This window comes from Coenobita brevimanus, chromosome 80, assembly GCF_032717465.1.
Source record: "Coenobita brevimanus isolate Jiangsu-jjx chromosome 80, ASM3271746v2, whole genome shotgun sequence".
NCBI lineage: Eukaryota > Metazoa > Arthropoda > Malacostraca > Decapoda > Coenobitidae > Coenobita > Coenobita brevimanus.
Window position 1 is genome coordinate 16,487,435 of NC_137033.1, and position 23,389 is coordinate 16,510,823.

Here is a 23,389-nt window from a genome sequence, read left to right on the forward strand (position 1 = left end):
CTGATCTCATCAACATCCATATCTTGTTTTCTCTCAGGCTCATTTACCATATACCCTATATATCCCCTTTCCTGACCTATCACATCTCCTCATCTTCAAGCTCACTCACTCACCCACCACCCACCCCTTCTCTCCTTATGACCATACCATCTGAGCATTCTCTCTTAAACACTATTGTCCACAGACTTCCTAACTCCATATCTTTCACAAATCAAATAATTTCTTATACTACCCACACATCATACACCACAAACATTTCTCAACAACCTCATCTCCATTGCACTCTAGGCATAATATGCAAAATAAAATGATCAGGAAGAGGTGTTAGGAGGCCTCCCATGCTCACAAAATACAGTCCTAAGACAGATAAATGCACAGACAGTGACCAAGGGATACTTTCTGTTATGGCTGTCCTTTTCAAGACAGCTGCAAAAGGGAACAACGTATCAGTAGGACTGATTACAGGTCAAAGAAATGCAGTCTTCCTATTATCTATTAAAGGTAATATATCACAAACCAACTCCTAGTGGGTGAAACCAAAGCATTCAAACTTTATGAGGCAATATTAGGATGACTGACAGGGTATGACAGAGCTAACATACACAAGAGGTAAATAAATGCTGAGAACATAAGAGCTGCACATAACAATTCTGGTACAGTAGCCCCCCAAACTATCTTCGATGTCTGGCATGAAGGATGGCATAATGAGCAGTATGAAACATGCTGCCTGACCACTTGACGTCTTGGTAAGGTTGGTAAGCATGGTTGGCCATCGTAGGTGCTGCTACTAATAAGCAAATCAACGCCGCCACATGACTGCAAACATCCATCGATATGTACATGAACCATTTCATAATATTTATACCTCTATGGTAATGAATATAACCCATTACGGCATATTACACCGTGTAACATGTCTCTTGGGAAACATTGTAACAATGATGGGCTGAGTTGCAACGTTCAAATGCGAGTGAAACCACAGATCATGAAACGACATGAGAAATATCCATCACAACTGTTTCAATATCACAACCACAAATGGGTCAATAGTGTGAAGGTTAATAATTTTGGGCCTGCATGTTGAACTATTTTAACCATGCACCATTAATTATCTGTACCATGTGGGCTATATTTCAGTGTCAGATGGTAATGCGGTTTTGTGTTTCACTTCGTGAATGCCACAACTTCATAGTAGATGCAGGCCTACCATTTGTTGCCACCTCACGCAACAAGTGTCAAATAACATCGTCCATTGTGTCAGACTGTGGAGCATATTATTTTAAAGACACTTTTGGGAGCTACTGTACATGTGAGGGCTACAAAATCTGACCGACTTTTTCACACACAGTGCGGTAAATCCTTATTATATGTCAAGGATGTTGTAAAGTATGACAATTTTTCTTCTGCAACTGTTGCTGTAAACTGGAGGAAATCATTAAATCAGCTTTACAGATAGTAGAGGAACTTTAATATGCTATCATTACATAATCTAATGTGAACTTACTGGCAAAAGAGAACAGAAAATAAGGCAACAAATAATAAGGATGTACTCTAATAATATGCTAAGCCTAGCTATAAAGAGCAAAATCAAATTCATATTAATAATAGATGCATTTGTTTCCTGAGTAAACATAAAGACAATAATGTACATTTTATTCTAAACCTGATTAACGTAATGCAACCTGGGTTGCATAAACTTATATCATTCTTGCTAATGTTAAAATATTCAATATCAAATTATCAAGCGTGAAAAGACGAGTTTGTAGATAGCCAGTCCTGAATATTCACATGCGCTGGTAGTACAACACGAAGGTAATGAGTGCTGTTCCTTAAAATGCACTTTATGTGGTTTTGGAGAGCCTGTAATACCTCTCCTTGGCAATTTATTTTGTACAGTACACTTCATTATCATCTTGTACTGTACATTAATGATGCAAGCTACTATATGTATATATCAAAATAATAAAACTATCATACAAGAGAATGATAAGGTGGATTATTCAGAACTAATACCCAGGGAAGGGGTAATATGAAGACTTCTATATCACTCAGAATACAGGCCTTAATGAGACAAAGAAAAACATATGGGTGTGAGCCTGGCTTTGGCTATGCATGATATAAGGCATTCAGTGGAATGATCACTTAAGCACCACTATATTCAAAAATGATTTAAGCATACAGTTGTATACCCCAAAGCTTTTATTTTACGGAGACAAAGCTGGTAAGGGAAAGCAGATGGCACTTTGGGTTAAATTTCATGTAAACAGAATGAGGTGACTGACTGGAGCTATATCCAGATTCTTTGTGATGTACAGGTATGTTTTTCCTGTTTTCTTAACTACAGCGCTTAACTGGTTATTTCACTAACAGCTTCATATACAGTAATGGACAGAAAAGAAACTTGGTATTTATATAGTATGAATATACTTGTCAAGATCAGAATTATTTTACTGCATTTACATATATTTTTCAAATACAGTAAATATATCTCCATAGCAGTTAACTATTATCACAGATTGTATTCATATCTCTTCACTGTAATATATACTCTAATCTATTTGAAAGTAATTAGCAAAATTAGTGAAGGCAAAAGCATATACATCTGTTCTCCTAGATATTGAGTTAAATTGGTTACCTGAAAAGATCAAAGGTTGAACTTCACTAATACCAATGTCAAATATAACAAACCACTGGTGAACACAGGAAGAAACTGGATGGTGTGGGTTTGTGGAAGCTGCAGCCTCCACAAACCCATACCATCCACTACACTACATGGCAGCTCATCCATACACACCAAGGAACATCAAAACAACACCCAGCACACAATATCATACACAAATACTGTCATCTCTTCTCCCTCAGATCAGCTTCCAGAAGCACGTCCATACTCTAATCACTTGCCGCTCCATTCAGTCACTCAAAGACAACACACAGCTGCATGCACGGCCTCCTGATATCCACCCTTCTGAATCCTATCTCCCTCGTAAGGACAGGGGTCCACCTGGCCAAGCTGAGATGTAGGCATCATCCAGCCCTCTTGAGTTATCAGAGGAGGCTGGATGACTCCGTCGCTGATGCCTGTCCAGGATGCAACACAGCACCCCATACTATTAAGCACATTATGGAAGACTGCACAGCACACAATCACCTGTGCCATCAACACAACGTACACTCCTTGAGAGCTCTGTGGGAAAGCCGAACCTCCGCTGTGGCCTTCCTTAGGGACTCGGGGCTGTTCGGCCAGACTGCCTCGGGAACAACTACTACTACTACTACTGAAATACCATTGTTGCAACAACTGTTTCAAGTAAATCTAATAATTAACACTACTCTCAATAAATTTCAATAAGTGTGGTACATACTGCAACATTCTGTAGACATTACTGATGCAAAATAACTCAATTAATGCTTCTCAAATACATTCATATTTTTGAATGTTCATAAATCAAAATTTTGTAAGCAAGGAAGCAACTGTATGGGCAATCTTAAACACAACTTAGCAGAAGAAATTTTACAAATGCTTCCTTAGCACTATGGATTTTTACTATTACAATGACGTGGCAGTGGACTCCTTGGCCTCAGTCAGTGCACGAGGTTGATGGAACAACACTGCCAGTTTTACGCCCTGCAAAATGGAAACAATATACTGCAATATTCTGCATAGAAATACTGTACTGAGAACTGCATTTATCTTACGGCACATTATAACCCTAACTCCCTTCAAAGGCTAAACTCCTTCAATCTAATTGCATGTTTTATTGATTAATTTTTGCTTCTTCCAAACAAATATATTCATATCTGGGGAGACCTCCCGTAGTGATGGGATAAATGAAGACTATAACTAACTTTCTCAGGTCAAAAATCTCTCCAAAGGCATGTAAAATCATATGGAAGCTGCAGTAATAACATGAAAAATATGCCACTGGGCTAAAGGGGTTCAGCAATAATCTGTAATAAATTATGACATGAGATGAAAACACAAAAGTCATACAGACAGCACAGAAAAAAATAAATGTTACAGAACATATTCTCTATGAAGCCAAAGACCTATTTTTCTCCAAAAGTTGTGGAGATACTTGAAGAAGTACAGCTGAATGTTTTACACTACTATCATATGCAGTGCAGTTGGAGTAAGAGCTCTGTGTTGACACAGTCACATGGTCAAGGACACAGGTGCTGTAACATTACCTAATGTTTTGCGACTGTTTGTGGCAACAATATGTCTGGCAGCATTGATTCTCCTATCCACATCATGCTGTTTTCCATGCCACCTCTCTCCAAACATGTAGCTCCATTTTCCAACATCTAGTGTACGTGCTTGCTTAACAGAGGTTGGCAGTGTACTAGGGGGCAAGAAGGGGCTGTAACTACTTGGATGGGCCACCAGGTAAGCTGATTCAGTGAAACTTCAAAAGATGAAAACAGGTTAATGGCTTTGCAATATATGAACACTAAGAAGGTATTACAATAAGTCCTTGTTATATGAAATGGATGTACAGTATTAAAAAATATCACAACTTTCATTAAACAAGTGCTGTACATCGGGGGAATGTGGCCTCAGCTGTATATGTAGCAATGGAAAGTTAACAGGCAATCTTTCTGTAATTTAATATGGACATGATGCAAAAAGGGATGTCAAAAACGGCAACACATAATGGCTTACTGTACTGTGTAACAAAACAATGCAAAACTAAACATGTGAATGGTATAGAGAGCATGAAGTAAATATGTCAAGTAAACTGGCATGAGATCAAAAAATAAAGAGGATGCTGAACACAATGGCAGAGAGTTCAAAAAGTGATCATGGTGCTGATTACACTGGCACAGTGATCACGAATAAATAAAACCTCGAGTCCACTGACCTGTTGTGTAGCAGATCTGACAAAGTTGCCATTGGATGTGACTGTGATGGCACGATGGGCATGGCCAGTACCGAACACCAGCCTAGCACGGTCACTGGCACGTCCACCTTGTCTTACCTTGTCCTGCAACACACGACCACACATACTACATATACTGTATATATATATATATACACACTCAAACCTCGATTTATGGGACTAAATGGGGAATCAACTTGTCCCTTAATTGAAAATGTCGCCTACTTGAAAATGTCCATTGTTTTACCACATATAAAGACAATTTTATTATGAAATGCAATGCTTGTTTCACTTATTTATATGATTATGAATATTATTTTACAGGTACTGTATAGAGAAACATATTATTGTGAATAACCTACACATTTCATATCATTTTTGAATGGTCTTGTCCGTTTGTCAGGTACAATATGGAGTCCTTTAAATCCGAAATCCCTTAAATGGAGGTTCTTTAAATTGAGGTTTGTGTGTGTGTGTGTGTGTATATATATACAGTGGGCTCGCACAGTGCGCGAGAGATTGGGCGGTGCACGAGCTCACGCACTGGGAATTTGCGTACTAGGAATACATAATCTTATGGGAATAATTACATATGGGCGGTACCCCCTCATACCTGGACATTTTTTGGCCCTTAGAGACATAATAAAGGTCATATGTTTCAGACACTGTACTAAAGCTATAGCTACAATAACAAAAATATGGGTAGTCACCTTAACAACAGTAGACAACAGGCCTGATGACCTTAAATAACAGGAGTTCCGAGGCACGGCAACACTTACAGCGCCGCACTCCCCACCACACCTCCCACCGCACCAACACTTCCCTCCACAGACTCCTCTTGAGCACCTTCCCCAGGAGCATCAAAGTCACTCACTTCGGCCATAAACCCTTCAAAGTCCAATGCTGACACTTCTGACATTGCATCCTCTTCATCCACAACAGGAACAGGAGCAGACGATGTCGATGGTTCTGCTATTTCACCAACTTGAGCCTGCTGTGTGTAGCTTGTTATGAGCGTCTGTCTTCTCCTGTTTATTTCTTCCCTGTGCCTGTCTGTGTAGAAATGGAAGAGTTTGTCGACACCAACCAGAAGTTCCTCCGTTCTTAGGTTGCTCACTTCCTGTTCCTTCACCTCTTCCTTGAGCTTATCCACGGCAGCAAGGATCTTGTTAATGTTTGACATACACAGCTCAGTCCTGCCTTCCATCACGCATCAACATGACAACACGTGACGCGCTGTGTGAGGGGTGGTCGTGCACTAGTAGAAAATGGAATTTTTGAGCCACTCCTTGCCTCTGCCTCGCGTTTTATGCGGTAAACTCGCGCATTGAAGGGTTTTTGGTTATGATTTCTGGTCACTTGTGCACAAGGCGAATCGCGCACTGTGATGACGCGCACTGTGCGAGCCTACTGTATATATATATATATATATATATTTATGTGTATAGAGAGAGAGAGAGAGAGAGAGATATGGAAGGTTGACAGTGGCTATGAGATGAGAGGGAAATATGTAATAAATTACCAAAAGCTGCACATCACACTCTAGATGGGACTTATTCAACTAACCAACAACTCAGTGAGGCTTGGACAGGAGCGAGTCCTGCTTGTGTTGTTGCCAGTTTCTTGCAAACAGGGATATTTCTGACCACAATAACTCCATAACTATGGTGAACTGAGTACAAATACTTCATGGGTAGGTGTGTAATACCATTTCCAAGACATGTACATTTAAAGTACAGTAATTTTGCAATGGTCCCTATAATACTGATACTGCCACACCTTGGAACCTGTTCTGTAACTCACTTGTTGTAGTCCTTGAGTTAACCTCTTCAACACATACGGTATATATATATATATATAGTATTTCTTTAAGTTTATTCTAGCTACCTTTGTTCATCTAATCATTTTTGCTTTAACGTCCTTCTGCTTACTCTGTTAATCTTTTCTCTCCGTTGGGCTCCTCCGATCACAACCTTATTACCTTAACCTGTCCTATCACTCCGGTACGGCCTGTGGACCCTCCAGTGAAACGTTGTCTGTGGCATTTTGGAGCCGCGGACTGGGAGGCCCTCAGGCAGTACTTCTTTGATTTTCCCTGGAATGATTATTGCTTCCGTGGCCGGGAGCCATCTGAGTGTGCCTTGCGCATTACGGAGGTTATTCTCTCGGGCATGGAAGCATACATTCCTTTCTCATATCCTTTGACTAATGCAAGAAAGCCTTGGTTTAATCACGCTTGTTCTAATGCTGTCCGCAACAAGGAGAGGGCCTACAAAAGGTACCGGAGCCAACCCACCCCTGAATCACATCATCTTTACGTTTCTGCCCGGAATCGTGCTAAGTCTGTTCTTCGCTCTACCAAAAATAATTTCATCCATACTAAATGCTCTCAACTCTCCGACTCGAATTCTTCCCGCTCCTTCTGGCATCTTGCCAAAAATCTTTCTAACAACTTTACCTCATCATCCTTCCCTCCTCTTTTCTACTCTGATGGTTCTGTAGCTATTTCTTCTAATGATAAAGCAGATCTCTTCGCACAGACTTTCTCCTCCAATTCTACCTTAGACGATTCCGGTGCTGTTCCTCCATCACTTCCCCCCTCTGACTTCCTCATGGCTGACATTAAAATTTCTTCAGTTGATGTATTTTCTGCCATCACTGGCCTCAGTACTAACAAGGCATATGGGCCTGATGGGGTCCCTCCTGTTGTTCTCAAGAACTGTGCTTCTGTGCTTACACCCTGCCTAGGCAAACTCTTTCGCCTTTGTCTGTCAACTTGTACCTTTCCTTCTTGCTGGAAGTTTGCTCTCATTCAGCCAGTCCCAAAGAAGGGTGACCACTCCCAACCCTCCAACTATCGTCCAATTGCTTTAACGTCCTGTATTTCAAAAGTTTTCGAGTCAATTCTTAATAGAAAAATTTTAAGGCATCTTTCCTATCACAACCTTCCTTCCGATCGTCAGTATGGGTTCCGTCAGGGACGCTCCACTGGCGATCTTCTCACCTACCTTTCAGACTCCTGGTCATCCTCCTTTCGGGACTTTGGCGAAAGCTTTGCCATTGCACTTGACATCTCAAAGGCTTTCGATCGAGTCTGGCATAAATCTTTAATTTCCAAACTGCCCTCCTACGGTTTCTATCCTTCTATCTGTGCCTTCATCGCTAGCTTCCTTTCTGGTCGTTCTATAGCCGCTGTTGTAGACGGCCATCGTTCTTCTCCTAGATCTATCAACAGTGGTGTTCCTCAGGGCTCTGTCCTGTCACCAACTCTCTTCCTTTTATTCATCAATGATCTTCTAAGCTGTACATCTAACCCTATCCACTCATACGCTGATGACTCCACCCTTCACCTTTCCATTCGGTTCCCGCAACACCCATCTCAACAGTTACTTCAACAAGCAAGGGATGAGGCTGTGGCACACCTAATGTCTGATTTGGCTCGTACCTCTGACTGGGGTAAAAATAATATGGTTGTCTTTAATGCATCTAAGACTCAGTTCTTACACCTATCAACCCGACAAAATCTTCCACAGGTATACCCACTAATGTTTAATAATATTCAGCTTAATCCTGCATCATCCTTGAACATGCTTGGGGTTTCATTTACTCGGGACTTATCTTGGAAAGATCATATTACATCTCTTGTAAAATCTGCTTCCAAGAGATTGGGTGTGCTAAGCCGACTCTGCTCTTTCTTTACCCCTGCACAATTGTTGACTCTATACAGGGGTTTTATCCGCCCCTGTGTGGAATACAACTCTCATGTGTGGGGAGGCTCCCCACATACAGCTCTTCTCAATAGGGTGGAGTCAAAGGCTTTTCGTCTCATTAACTCTCCTCCTCTTACTGACTCCCTTCAACCTCTGTCTCTTCGCCGCACTTGTGCATCTTTATCTCTTTTCTATCGCTACTTTAATGATCACTGCTCCTCTGAACTGTCTGCTTGCATTCCTCCACCTCTACGACGGGCGCGTAGCACCCGTCTGGCAGCAAACTCTCATCCTTTTTCTGTCCAACTCTCTAATGCAAGAGTTAACCATTACTCCCAGTCTTTCATTTATGCAACAGGTCAGCTCTGGAACTGTCTCCCTCTGTCTGTATTTCCTGCTGCCTATGATCTCCAGTCTTTCAAACGCAGTGTGTCCAGGCATCTCAAAATGATTGGATCTTGAATTTGGCTCTATATTGTATTTTGTTTTTCTCTTGGAGGGAACTGTTATTGCGGGCTCATGGCCTCTGGGTCCTTCTTCCTCGCATAAAAAAAAAAAGAAAAAAAAAATCTAACTTAGAAAAGACCTCTCATGCCAATAGGATGAATGAAGGCCTCAGCTAACCTGTTTATTTTGAAAGTCTCTAATTGGCGGCAAGAAATCATCTTAAGGTCACAAGAATAAACTACAAAAACGTTAATGCCTGACCTTGAGGTAATCTACACCTGGTACGATGGTAAGGCGAGCCAGTAGTTGTTCAGCTCGGGTTTGTTCTCCCTCTCCACCAATTGTACCCACAATGCTTGAGAAATGGTCAACAGCTTCCTGGCATGCCATCAGCTCACAGCCTTGAAAACAGTGAACACTAAATACTTATATCATAATTACCATCAACATCCTGCTCTCTATTTCCCACTTAAGAAATGGGTGAGACAAGGCCCATATCAAGGGAAGAGAAAGCATGAGAGAGGGAGAACTATCAAACGTATGCCCTGTGAGACTGGCCACACAATCATTCACAAAACACTGAAGTCCCCAGAATCATGGTTGTTAGCCCCAATCATCTGTACACATAACATATGGATAAACGGTACCTGAATGCTGGGAAAGGCGAAATACAGTTAATTCTCATTTACAGTTGTTTTGTTTCATATACAGTATATATCACTAGCAATCTGTTAAAGAACTAAACCCTGTTCTTTACTTAAAGTTGCCTGTGATTCATTATAAAGTTGCTTGAAGTTAGACAGTGTGTTTCAATACCTGACCCATGAGGGTCTTGCCCCTTTCATCCAATAATGTACAGTAATCCTTCCATTATCTGTTGTAACAGAGCCAAAGACATGTCCGGAAAGTGGGTCCATCCAGATGGTGGGCCCCTGCCTCCTGGACTGGTATTTATGGACCCTAACCCAGCCTAACTTTGAAAGCCATCTAAATAACTCCCTACTGGACATGCATAGCACCTATTTAAGACTCTATTCACATCAATAATGGACATAAAGCATGAAATAAATGGAAAGGAACCAGAGAATGAGGAATTAAAAGTGAGTATGGAAAATATTTAGTAGTGTACAGGGTACTTACAGCACGTCTGTGGCTGCCTCCTCTAAGGCTCTGGCAGTGATGAAAATGCTCTTGAAGCACGTACAGTAATCCAGTGTTGTGCTACACGTAATTCTTTGCACTGTGAGTTATAATTGTTTAACACTGCACATTCTGTTCTTAACTGCACCATGCCAGTTTCAATCGCTACTTTGCACTCCACACTTAATCCTTTGCACTCTAAATTCTAATTTCTTAACACTGCACAACACTGTACAGTCAATCCTTGTAAATCAAGGATATTTGGGTCCAGACCACTGCCGTGATTTACGAATTCCGTGATTTATGAATAATAACCCTTATGTGAAAAATTAATTTGGGTCTGGACTTTGGCCAACCCACCCCCACAGCACCCTACCTACACCTATCTAGGCACCATCAAACACAAACATACAAATTTAGGAATATTCAGTGCATGTATTAAATAGAAATAAGCAATGTTAAGGGATCTCACCTTAATCCTAAGACGAAACTGCTTAAATGAATGGAGTAGGGTGGTGTAGGGAAGAACTCATTCTTCTCAAACTCTTTCACCAGCTTTGAAAAATTCTCTCCCTTCTCACCACGACGAATGAGATCCAACTGTTGACTGTACGACAACGGTGGCAGCCTCTTGACGCCATACTACTTAGAGCGCATCATTAGGGGGTCAGGAGGGCCCATGGCAGGTAGGGGGCGGGGGGAAATTGCACAAAGAAGGCAGGTAGCTCGTGCTCCACGAGCTGACTGGCAGGACAAGAACAACAACAACATGGTGGCATTAGTATGCACACTTGCCACCAGGGACATGTGGTGATTGGATGCTGGGTCGCAATTTTCAGTCTGAATGCTGAGGTTTACGGTTCTCCTCGGAAGACGCCCACTTGGTTGCCTAAGTCCGCGATTTTCGTGACTTAACAGTGATTTAAGGTTGCTGGCAGTCTGACGACCACTTAGCTGTGATTTACTAATCCGTGCTTTATGAACATGTGATTTACGAGGATTGACTGTGTATTCCCACGTGGTCTAGTGACGAGGTATTGCAGTTTATTCGCTGTTTCTTCACAAAAACGAGCACGTGTGGCACCCACTGCTATGAACATCTACTTACGACGGTGGTTAGGCAGTAACTGGTGAGGGAGGAGGAAGGAAGGGGTGAAGGGGCCGTGCATAAACACAGCTGTTTGGCGCTGCGTGCCAATTTCAAATTGCGGGCGGGAAAAAATCCAGATTTGGGGGGGATTTTTTCTTTTTTTGGCCATTTTTGGGTTTCAAAGGTCCAGGCCCGCAATGTCCAGTAAGCGGGGAATCCGGATAGTGGGTGTCCGGATAGTATAGGGATTACTGTATATTCTACTTTATTCTGGCTACTTCCAAATAATTACTGTATACTACTGTATTCATACTTGGGTGACCTTTCAAACTGTAGGATTTAACTACAGCCTTAATTAACCCCTTCACTACTACACAGCCTTCCTGAGTTGAATAAAATCGTCTACAGATAATAAGAATAAAATAAGAATATACAATACATCACAGAACTGAAGAAGCTAGTGGTAGTGAATTCAGTCAAAGACATCCAGGCCTTAAGTGCAGTGTTTTAAATCCTGAAGGTGACTGGGGAATATTCTACCATGTGAAAAATTGCTGTCAGGGGTGTAAGTTGGTTTCCTATAACTTAAATTATTCTGAATTATGTTAGTGTAATTTTGGCTCCCTTATACTTGAGAGAAGGTACAGTATTATGGGATTAGCTGTTACATTTTACTGTTTTCATTGTTTAATTCCTCAGTCATGAACATCACTTAAATGCTGTTTCACTTAACGAGGCAGTTTACTTGCACACATCCTTGACTTAATGAAGATTAAGGAAGCAAAGCAGAGGAGTGAACTTCTATGAATGGCAGATAAGGATGGAAATGACACTTGCTATCATTTTCCATCAATGCAATATACCAACTTTTTGGTCACCTCATATGGCCATTATCAAGTTACAGATAGGAGGTGCATACAAAGGAGCATAAACTTAAAATATTTCACAAGTTAAAAGCCCTTGGTATGATCTATTAGGTACACTACATTAAAGGAAAATTATGGTGACTATCATTATCTGTCTTTGATGGAAGTCATGGTGTCGTGGGTCCACTACTGACCACCTATACCCTTTTCACCATAACTGGATCATATTTTCATCCTCTGCAGCTTATTTCATGCAGCTCAGTGGCAGAAAAGGACAAAGCTATAGCCTATATCTACATCCTTTCCATGGCACCTTTTTCTTTCTAACATCATGACTGTTTGCAACACACATTTTAGGAAGGGAGACAGTAGGCTAATTACATACGAGTCTGGTGGAAATAGCAGCAAGATAGACTATTTCCTGGTCAGGAGGGCTGATAAGAGGTTAGCAAGGGATGTTAAACTTACAGGGAGTGAGGAGTGTGAGCAGCAACACAAGTTCTTAATATGTGACATGGTGCTTATGGAGTCGGTGATCCAAAAAAGGACCAATGCACCTAGGAGAAAAATATGGAAGCTGAAAAACCAAGCAGTAAGGAATGCCTTCTGTAGCGTGATGAGGATAGTGGCTGAACAGGGAGATGCTGACAGAAGTGTTAATGAGCAGTACAGAGCCCTCAAGAGCAATCTCTTGAGTTACTGATTAAGTCTGTGGATGGAAAAGAGGCCCGCCAAGACATAAAGCAACCTGGTGGTGGGATGAGGGTGCAGAAGCTGCAGTTAAGGAGAAAAGAGGGCTTTTCTGGGAATGGAAGAAGGGTGGTAACAAAAAAGAATACTGTATTTGGCTGCCAAGCGTAGGGCTAGAAAAGAGGTTTACAGGGTAAAGTGTGAGTCACAGAGGCTTTTACTTGATAACCTAATTCATGTGGAATGGAAGAATATGATATTTAAGGTGGCAAATCAGATGAAGAGGGAGAATAGGGATATCATAGGTGAGCAGTGTGCAAAGAATGATGATGGAAGGGTAGTAGTGAACAGTGGGGATATTAAAGATGCATGGAGGGAGCATTACAGCTGGTTGTTGAACGAGGAGTTTGACTGGGACAGGGAGAGTTTGGAGCCTGCGGATCCAGTGATTGGTCCTTGGCCTTTGATTGACACTGTTGCTGCAGGCAGGGCAATAGGCAGGATGCAGGTGGGGAAGGCAGCAGGTGTGTCTGAGTTGACTGCTGAAATAATGAAAGCCTCAAGAGATATATGGGTGAGATTAGTCACTGAACTGATGGCTGGCTGAAGAGTGTAACTGTAAATGAGTACAAGAGGAAGGGTGATGCCTTGGAAAGAGGAAATTATAGCGGCATAAAGCTCTTAGACCAGATAATGAAGGTAATGGAGAGAGTTCTATAAGGTATGATTAGAGATCAGTTTGGGTTTATGCCAGACAAAGGGACCGCTGAAACCATATTCACTGTTCGAAAACTTCAGGAAAAATATATAGGAAAGAAAAGGGAACACTACTTTGTTTTTGGTGATTTGGAGAAGGACTTTGACACAGTCCCTAGAAAGGTGGTGACATGGGCAATGAGAAAGCAAGGGATCAAGGAGTGGCTGGTTAGGGTCGTTATGGCAATGTATGTGGGTGTTCGCATCCATGTAAAGGTTAAAGAAGATTTGAGTGATGACTTTTCCATGAAAGCTGGTGTGCACCAGGGGTCAGTTTTGAGCCTGTTGTTGTTTATCATGGTACCTGAAGCCCTCTCATATGACTTCAGAAATGGACTCCTGTGGGAGATGTTGCATGCTGATGATTTGGTGTTGACTGCAGAGAATGAAAGGGAGGCAGAGGAAAGATTTAGGAAGTGGAGAGTTGGCATGGGGCACAAGGGCTTGAGAGTTAATGCAGATAAAACAAAAGCGATGATATCTGTGGCTGATGGCAGTACTGTCAGAGACGCAGGAGAGTGGCCATGTGCAATTTGCCACAAGGGCGTGGGAAGTAATTCCATCTTGTGCAGCATCTGTGATAAGTGGGTGCATAAGAGATGTAGCGGTAACAGAGGCAGACTGCAAGATAATGCTGATTTCATGTGTGCAGTGTGTTGGGGAGAGTAGGTGGATATTGGCAGGTGTGAAATGATTGAACTTGCTGGTGAGTCTCTTGAGTGTGTGGAAGAGCTCTGTTATTTGGGAAACATGTTATATGCTGAAGGTGGGGCTGGAGCTAGCTCTGGCTACAGTGAGGAGTGATTGGAAGAAGTTCAGGAAGCTGTTGCCTCTTCTGACATTGATAGGGCTCTCCCTCTGTGCTACGGGATCTTTGTATGCTGCATGTGTTAGGAGTGTAATGCTGTATGGTAGTGAGACCTCGGCTGTAAAGGAGGAGGATATTCACAGGCTCAAACACACAGAAATGACACATGTGTTAGGAGTGTAATGATGTATGGTAGTGAGACCTCGGCTGTAAAGGAAGAGGATATTCACAGGCTCAAACACACAGAAATGACAATGATTAGGTGGATCTGCAGTGCGTCCCTGAGTGTGAGGCCTGGGGGGGGGGCCAGGTTTATGATGGAAGAGTTAAAGGGTAGGATGGGACTTGAGTGTACAGTAATCACTCTAATATCCGGACACCCAATATCCGAACATCTCCACTATCCGGACATAAGAATGTTTCATACTGTACTTTTTTCCATACTATACTTACCTCATTTCACTCTTTAATGTCCTTTATTGGTGTGAATAGGGTGTTAGGAGCTAGGCATGTGCAGTAGGAAGGTGTTTTTCTGAGTTAGGCTAGGTTAGGGTCCATAAGTACCAGTCCAGGAGCCAGTCACCAGAATGTTTATTATTGTATGAACCTACTTCTAAACCCTCATTTTATGTTTCTTTTGCATTTATTTCAGTCATTTATGTGCCTTATTGGTGTGATTTGGGTCTTAAATAGGTGCTATGCATGTCCAGAGGGAGTTGTATAGGTGTTTCTCTGAGTTAGGGTCCATAAGTACAAGTCCATAAGCTGGGACCCAATATCCGGACAGAACCAATATCCGGACCTACCTATGGCTCCATTACGTCGGATATTGGAGTGATTACTGTATTGGTGTTGTGATGAGGTGAGGTAGATTGAGATGGTTTGGGCACGTGGAAAGGATAGGGGACAATAATAGGGGGTAGAAAGTGAGAATGTTAGGGGTAGGGCTGTGAGAGGTAGACCAAAAAAGACCTATGATGAAGTCACTGAGTGTGACTGAAATGGGACGCTGCCAGAGATCAAGCAGCATGGAAAGCCGCCATTAGGTGACCAAGGCCGATGCATGCAAGGATGTTGGAGCCTTCAAAAAGAACGAACGGAACATCAGACACTAGTGTTAATCTATTATTACAAATCAGTATTCAAGACAGCAATTCTAGGGCAAGAAAAAGTACAAATGGTAGAGCACCAGTAAACTTCCAATACGGCAATACTGAATGGTAAAGCTGAACATGGAAAAGGCTTGTGAGATGATGCCTGGATTCTGAAGGCTTGAATAACTGAATAATTTGTGAATTACTGTGTGGCTCGCTTCACTGGTTAAGCTGCAGATAGTTCTTCCACTTTCATACTTTCCCTTCCTCTAAATCTGAATCCTATCTCATCATATCATTAGGAAAGACAAAGGGTTAGGATGATAACGATGATAACAACAAATGTCTTATGAGACAAGCTTAACAGATCTAACAGTATACTGCACTCATAACTTTGTTTCTTTTCATTTCCTTATTAGACATGTAAATATTTCTATACTTACTGCTGTATTTACAGAGATCTGGAAAAAGCATATGATAAAGTAGATAGAGGAGGAGTGTGGAAGGTTTTACGCATGTACCATATCGATGGTAAGGTGCTAGGTGCCATCAAGAGTTTTTATGATGGCAGTGAGGCATGTGTATGGGTAAATAGGCATCGAAGTGAATGGTTCACAATCAATGTGAGAGTGTGACAAGGTTGTGTATGGTCCTCATGGTTGTTCAATATACAGTATATATGGATGAGGTGATGAAAGAAGTAAAAACGCGAGTAACGGAGAAAGGGATGGCATTAGTAATGAATGGTGATGGATGGAATATCCCAAATGTTGTATGCTGATGATGCAGTGCTACTTGCTAAGACCAGACAGAACTTGGTAGACTAATGCAGAGTTTTGCTGATGACTGCAAGCGTTGTGCCTTGAGAATGAGTGTAGAAAAGCGTAAAGTGCTGGTAATTGAGAGAAGGTAAGTCTCAGTGTGATGTTACAGTGAAAGGGGGGAGACTGGAATTGGTGAGAGTTCAAATACCTGGGTACACTGACAGAAATTAGAGGAAAATGTGTAAAAGAAGTGAAAAGTAGAGTGACACAAGGAAGGAAAGTAGCTAGTGCTATGAAGGCCTTGATAAGAAACAGAGGCTTGAGTGTTGCAAGAGGGCGAGGCTTAAGCTATATGATGGAGTGTTAGTGCCAACTTTAACAATGGATGTGAGACTATGGTGTGGCATGAAAATGAGAAGTCAAGAGTGATAGCGGTGGAGATAAGACTGCTGAGGAATGTACGCGGAGTACAGAGAGTGGATGGGATACAAAATAATGCGATTCGTATATGATGCAGAATGAGGAAGTCTGTGGACACCAGAATCAAAGAGAGTGTACTGAGATGGTATGGTCATATGGAAAGAATGGATAACAACAGACTGGTGAAAAAGGTATATCTGAGCAAATTTGAAGGAAAGAGGAGGCAAGGTAGGCCAAGAAGAATGTGTAGGGATATAGTGGAAAAGTGTGTGAGGAAGAGAGTTATGGAAGCTGGTGAGGCTCGAGAACTAACAAGAGATTGAGCTGGCTGGATGAATGCTGTGAGAAGAAGTGCATGATTAGGGATCTGGCACCTCTTTTGAACGTGACAGCGTCCGGACTGACTCTATCGTATATGTTTATGTGAAGCTACAGAATGTGGGGAAAGCTTTTGGCATATCAGACAGAGCCACGATTCTGGAGGCTTGAACGATGAGTGAATGGAAGAGTGGCCCACTGGACTGGGCAAACTTAGGCTGTATAGACACTGCTACTCCTCACTCTGCCCTAAGGTGGGAAAGGAGGTCCAGGTGATGTTGATGATGATGGTGATGATGATTATGATGATGATGATGATGATGATGAGAAAGGGCTATAGCTCTGAGTAACAAATTTGGAAAGAACCCCTACCTTTAAAGTAGCTGTCTAAAGTTTCTTTCACTGGACTTTTTCTCTCCCACTCAGCCTGTTCAGTTAATAATTTGTCTTTAAAGATAAAATTGGCTCCCCCATTTGCTGTTGCACTAACATAAGCAATCATGGCTGTGATATCAAGGTTAATTTTTCTTACTGGTTCATTTTTATTCTGACAATTTTCACTACTTGCTTCTGTCGGCATAGATTTTTCAATCTGTAACTTAAATAAATGAGGCACTAAATCTGGACCCTTTTGAAGTTCTAAGGGACACAGATGATCCACATTATTATTACTATGTTTTTCTTCACTAAGTGTCCCTATCAAGCCATCCTCATATGTTCCTTCTTTGTTTAAGTCATCGTCATGATTCTCTTCCTTGGGTTCATCTTCATTAGAATCATTATCATCTTCAGATTCCTCATCCTCAGAATCCAAGTCCTCAGAACCAGAGTCCTCAACAATAAAGTCTGCAAGTCCAAACTGGTTGTCTGGTATCCTGTGTCCATGTACATGAACTCCTCTGTCCTCCAGTGCTGTTGCTAAACCCTCACTCATACCATTGCAAAACCAGAAAACAACCTGCAATAGTAACACTCATTAGAACCAAAAATGTCTCAGTCTTACTAAGAGTACCATATTTCTGCCTGCACACATAAACTCTGACCTGTTCAAAATGCGATAAATTGTGAGTTTTATTCCCGCTACTATTACTACTGCTACACTCAAAACTGAAGATGGAGAAGGCAACTTTAGGCCAAGTCTAAGGTCCTTATGAATAAGGCTTACACAGCATGAAAAAAATGTAACAGATGTAAGATGCAACAAATCACTATGGAAGAGATATGAGAATGCATCCTTATGACTACAAAAAAAATCAGCTCATTGTACTGTGTGACTTACCTTTGGGGTGGTGTAGAAGACTGGATGTTGTTCAGCACACATCACAAAGTCCTCTGCTACTTCATCAAGTGGCTTCGTCCCTTTACGTCCACCAGAGATATACAACAGGTGAAGTGCTTTAGGATTCCGCATGATGACCTACAAAGCAAACACACCAATGACTCCTTCAGCCTGAGAACATAGTTATATATCATTCCTGCTGCTAAAACATACATTTATTCTGGCTGGGGGAGCCATTTGGTAGTGAAAGAAATAAAGAAGCTTGTATCTAACCCATCCAGTTCAAAAGGGCTCACTTAAACTGAATAAAATTGCTTGGAGAGAAAGGATGAAATCTAAAATATACTATGTGTCATTCTGTTCACCATGCAATTGCACTCAGGTTAAGAACAATCTCTATTAGTACCGTACTGGCCTTATGAAGGTTACACTTAGCCTCTCCAATTCAAAACATCTCCCTTTAATTTGATAATGTCACCTGGAGATGGCTTGTATAAACAGGAGATTGGCATCACCACAGACAAGGAGTTAGTTACAGTACTGCAGGCCTCAAATCAAAGCATGTTTATATTTGACACATAAATTACTAAATGTTTGACAGTGTAAAAATGAATATTTATTACTGGCATATACAGCACTGTATCTGTTATTAAATGGGAGCTTTACAACAGAAAGAATAGCTAAAAATTTATAAGGCATAACTACCATTGGCTTATTTTTACTCAGTGGAACTGCCACTCCCACAACTTGAATATTTACCATTGGTTGCAAGAAATTCTAAGCGTGTTTGCTATGAGGCAGGAATGAGTTAACCCTCACAGTTACTGGTTAACTCTCCAATCTAACTACACCTGACCATCAACTGAGCTGAGAGGGGTAATGGATCTTCATCAGATTAGAGAAAACATGCTATAATGTTCTCACCTTCATCCACTGTCTTCCATTATCAGCCACAATATCAATGATTAGTTTTTCATTAATCATGGTGGTGAAAGGTTGAAGTATTCCTGTGACCTAGAAAAAAAAATTAAATGGGTTACCATCACTGCTGTAGTATGTTATTTCATTCTCAAGCACAAAACACTTTTAGCATGTACAGTACAACTCTGCTTCTTATCTTTTAATAACTCACACCTTCATTCCAGTTACAGTACATATCATTTACCATATTATATTCTTGCTGTCTCCAGATTTTATTCACTGTAGAAAAGACTTTCTGAGCTGCAGAGTTAGAAATACCATAATTTTCATTAACTTCTTTTCCTTAAGGGGCTCTCTTAGGCTGAATAAAACTGTAAGACAACAGAAAAACTAACACGAATAATATGTCATCATACTGATGGGTCTTCGGTTCTTGCTGTGAGTATTTAATATGAGTGTAGCGTGGGTGTGAGAATGTGTTGCCATGTTTGCAAGGGATCAGTGTTAAACATGAGGGTTGTTGTTGCTGTTGTTGTTGCTGCCTTAGAGGCAAACCCAATGGATTGCAGGATGTAAAATACTTCAGTCAGGTGCTCCCAGAGAGATCATTTACTGAAGTTATGCTGAAGGACTATGTTGTGACTGTGACTATGTCAGAGGATTGCCTGTGTTGTGGTGTGAAGATAGGCATTACACTGAAGACATAGTGGACTGTCACAAGCAGGTAAATGGAGGATATGGGGAAAAGGTTCACTTGACTCAGGAGTCCAGAAACATATAACATTATCTGTACATTGAACTGTACAGAGTGGTCTGTTTATTGTGCTTTTCTTGTACAGCATATGAAATGATGATTCCTTGTGTGTTACAACAATGGGTTTGTTAGTGATACCAGTAACTATTTATCCTGCATCATTTTCTAAATCTTATAACTTGTCCATGCTCTGTAGTTCCTGTTTCTTTACATTTAGTAATCAAATACACTCACTTCAGTATAAAGTACATGGAAATCACACTCCAACACAAGGAGACTAGGCCATCCCCAAACATGCCAGACACTATTAAGGGGTGTGCAAAAAAACTGCAAAGCGTATCTAAATGCGGTAACATATCTGTGATTTGTCAACTTCACTAGAAGATCCTAGAACAAATGTTAAGACCTACTGTATGCAAATTATCTAACAACACAGAAATCATTATGAGACAACATGCATATGCATACAAGAAATGAATAACTACAGTATAAAGTTCTGAGAGCATTACTCAAAATAAACATCTGCTCCTGAAACTACACAGAACTCTCAACTGCCAAAGCTCCTCAAATCATAACACATGTTATTTGAACTCTTGGTCTATGGGCATTAATTCAATATTTCAATATATTGGTACCAAGAATAAAAACAAAAATGTCACTGTAGTGAAGTGATTCAGAGCTTACATTTGGAACAGAGGCAGCCACCGCTGAAACAGCTCCCAGCTGACCTAGATTAGAGCACATCACATGGTCTTCCTTCATCTCACTGCCACTTTTCAGTCCCTGAAATAAGTATGAAATATCTGTCTCCTGGCTTGTCATCTGAGAAGCCACACTTTCACCCATCCACCCCACCACACTGACCCATTCACCCTACCCAACCATCCATTACTCACTTCATCCACCCCACCCATTATACCCACCACACTCACCCATCCACTCCACCTATCCTAACCATCCAAACATTCTGCCCACCCATCCAATCTCCTATCCACCCATCTGCCTACTAACCTATCCACCTAGGCTAGTTACCAAGTTTGGACCACCACAAGATATTTGCAACTTCACACACACACACACTAAGGTACAGCTACTTTTATAGCATACAAGTCATCACATTCAAAAGGTGAAAATGCAAAGGTGAAAGCAGGAATATTTCAACCTTACTATCAGTCACTAAATGTTCCTGGTAATTATTTCTTCCATACAAATACCTCAGTTTAAAAAAAAAAAAAAAAAAAAAAAAAAAAACTTTGGTAATACCAGTATTGTAAATTACTTACTTTGTTTAAGAATTTGATTTCTGCTTGAATTCTCTTCCTCAGCTTACTTGCACCTTTGATATGATTTTTCTCCATGTCATCAACTTGTGCAAGTAGTGCTTTTGCTTCGCTGATTTTTTCCAATGCCAAATCTGCAACTGCTCTTCTTTCACCCTGTCGGCCAATAAAAGATTTATTACAAAATCAATTGCTGGTACCTGAATACAGGAGCTATCGGTATCTGTCTCATCTTTATCACAATCATCGTCACCCTGACCTAGGCTATTTTCCAATCTAAGGTAAAGTGAAAATATGAATGTGGCAGAATTACCAACAGCATGCCCTGTGAAATAGGGATGAGTCAGTCATAAATTGTTTAATTCCCTAGAGTTACTGCTCCATGTCAGAGGCCTATTTGCCAAACATTTTAGCTGTAGAAACCAAATCAAGAAAAAAGAAAAAAAAAAAAAGTTAGGCAAAAGTGAAATTTCCCTACATAATTCTACAATACGCAGACCTATCACTAGCTACCGGTACTCTGTTATCAAGCTGCTACCTGCAGCACAAAACATGGGAGTATATTCAAGCCAAGGCAAAACACATGATTTATGATCAGGGAGAATACTGTTTACAGTAATGGCTTAAATCAGCCACTCATTTGGACACAGGGATGATATATGACAAGTACTAGTAGTTAGCTACTACTCCTCTTCCCTCTCTCTATTCTGACTGTGTAGGAGAGCTTATTGTGGTAATCTAGAAAGGAAGGTTTGTACTCAGACACTCCACCATCTCAATCATCCAGTGTAATTCAGCCAAAACCTACGTCAGGTATTCCATAGTACCCCCTCATCGGCTCAATATTCAGCTTCGGGCCAGATATTGCGTTATTTCCCATCATAACCCTCTATCTAAAAAACTTTCCCATGAGTAAAAGATGAAAATGAAGCATAAAATATAATAAAGTGCTAATAAAATACTGTAATACAGTTTTACAGAGCTGGTTGCCTACCATTTATGAGCTGGTTGATACACCTCGATGATGGATGCTGCATAGAACTGCCGGTTATGTCCAGTTTTGGTGCCGGATACTGCATAATTTCACTCGATACTGCTTTAATAGAGCCGAGCCAGTGGTGTTGGATATTGCAACAACGGATATCTGAGAGGTTACCGGTACTGTATAATGAGAATAAGTCATCGGAACTGCATATATTTCTCATTAAATACTGGCACCACTGACCCTCTCACAGTCAGGACAACTCTTGTATTCTATTCCAATTACTCAGACGACTATACAGAACTCTGTTCTGGGCAGGTCAAAGGAGCCTTAACATTACGGGTCAAGGATTTGGTTACAGAGACTTCACGTCTGACTGTGCGAGTATCTTTTGCAAATTACTAGGAGAGGCTCATTCCCTTCCGCACCTTCCCACTCTTAAATGCGCCCCTGATTGAATAATAAACAGTTTGTAAAATAAATAGCATTTTTTTTTTTTTTTTTTTTAGTTATCGCTACACTCCTAGCATCGAAATGCCTCTATGTTATATAATCCTGATCAATGTACAAACTTTGCTTACCATTTCCATTTTGAATGATGCTTGCAATTAATTAGCACAGTTCTTCCTAATATTAAACATCTCACTCAATCACGTTAGTCTGTCCTACTAAACACCACCCGGGAGTTGGGGCTGCCCTGATCCCCCGATGCGATGCGATGCGATGATTGGTAGAGGGATAGCCTTTTCAACGGCCCCTCTTATAGTTTTTACAGTTTATTCGTTGCTGAGCTCTTTGATTTTTCTCTCTCTCTTTTTCCAGCACATATGTGTGAATTGTTTTATTCTTTCAAAATCTTCCTTTTTAAATAATAGTTGTCCTAATATATCGTCTTTGTTTTCTACGTACGGTTGTTGTAGTTCTGGTTGTTTTTCTCTTTCTTCCCTGTATGCCTGGCAATCTAATATGAAGTGTTCTAAATCTTCATTCTCGTTGCCACACATTATGCATTTTGTTTCTTCTTGTGAGTGCCTTTTTCTGTCATTTAATTTCAATGTATTGGTGCGGCACTTGAAGAAAGTGATAGAGGCTGGTGTGTTGTCATATTTCATATCTTCCCCACCCATTTCTGTCTTCCATTTTCTGTATATTCTTAGTGTACTTTTTGTTCCCATTTCTGTTTTCCACAC

At 41.0% G+C, this 23,389-nt stretch overlaps 1 protein-coding gene across 1 annotated transcript; it reads right to left on the bottom strand.

The window, feature by feature from the left end:
* Window positions 1-3,342: 3,342 nt before the first annotated feature.
* On the bottom strand, window positions 3,343-22,828 carry LOC145409278 (UPF0415 protein C7orf25 homolog). The gene is made up of 9 exons (XM_080279757.1): window positions 22,781-22,828; window positions 21,221-21,373; window positions 20,622-20,720; window positions 19,187-19,276; window positions 18,263-18,400; window positions 17,356-17,941; window positions 9,299-9,438; window positions 4,863-4,985; window positions 3,343-3,625 (listed from the first exon to the last, which is right to left on the bottom strand). The coding sequence occupies exons 1-9, from the start codon at window positions 22,787-22,789 to the stop codon at window positions 3,548-3,550; spliced, it is 1,416 nt and encodes a 471-aa protein (XP_080135883.1). The 5' UTR covers window positions 22,790-22,828; the 3' UTR covers window positions 3,343-3,547.
* Window positions 22,829-23,389: the final 561 nt, after the last annotated feature.

Excerpts from the sequence above, each read along its gene's own strand:
- LOC145409278 (XM_080279757.1), bottom strand. Across the intron at positions 20,721-21,220 it reads AAATCAAATTCTTAAACAAA|GGACTGAAAAGTGGCAGTGA; the intron begins GTAAGTAATTTA and ends TACTTATTTCAG. Across the intron at positions 9,439-17,355 it reads TTTAGACAGCTACTTTAAAG|GCTGTGAGCTGATGGCATGC; the intron begins GTAGGGGTTCTT and ends ACTGTTTTCAAG.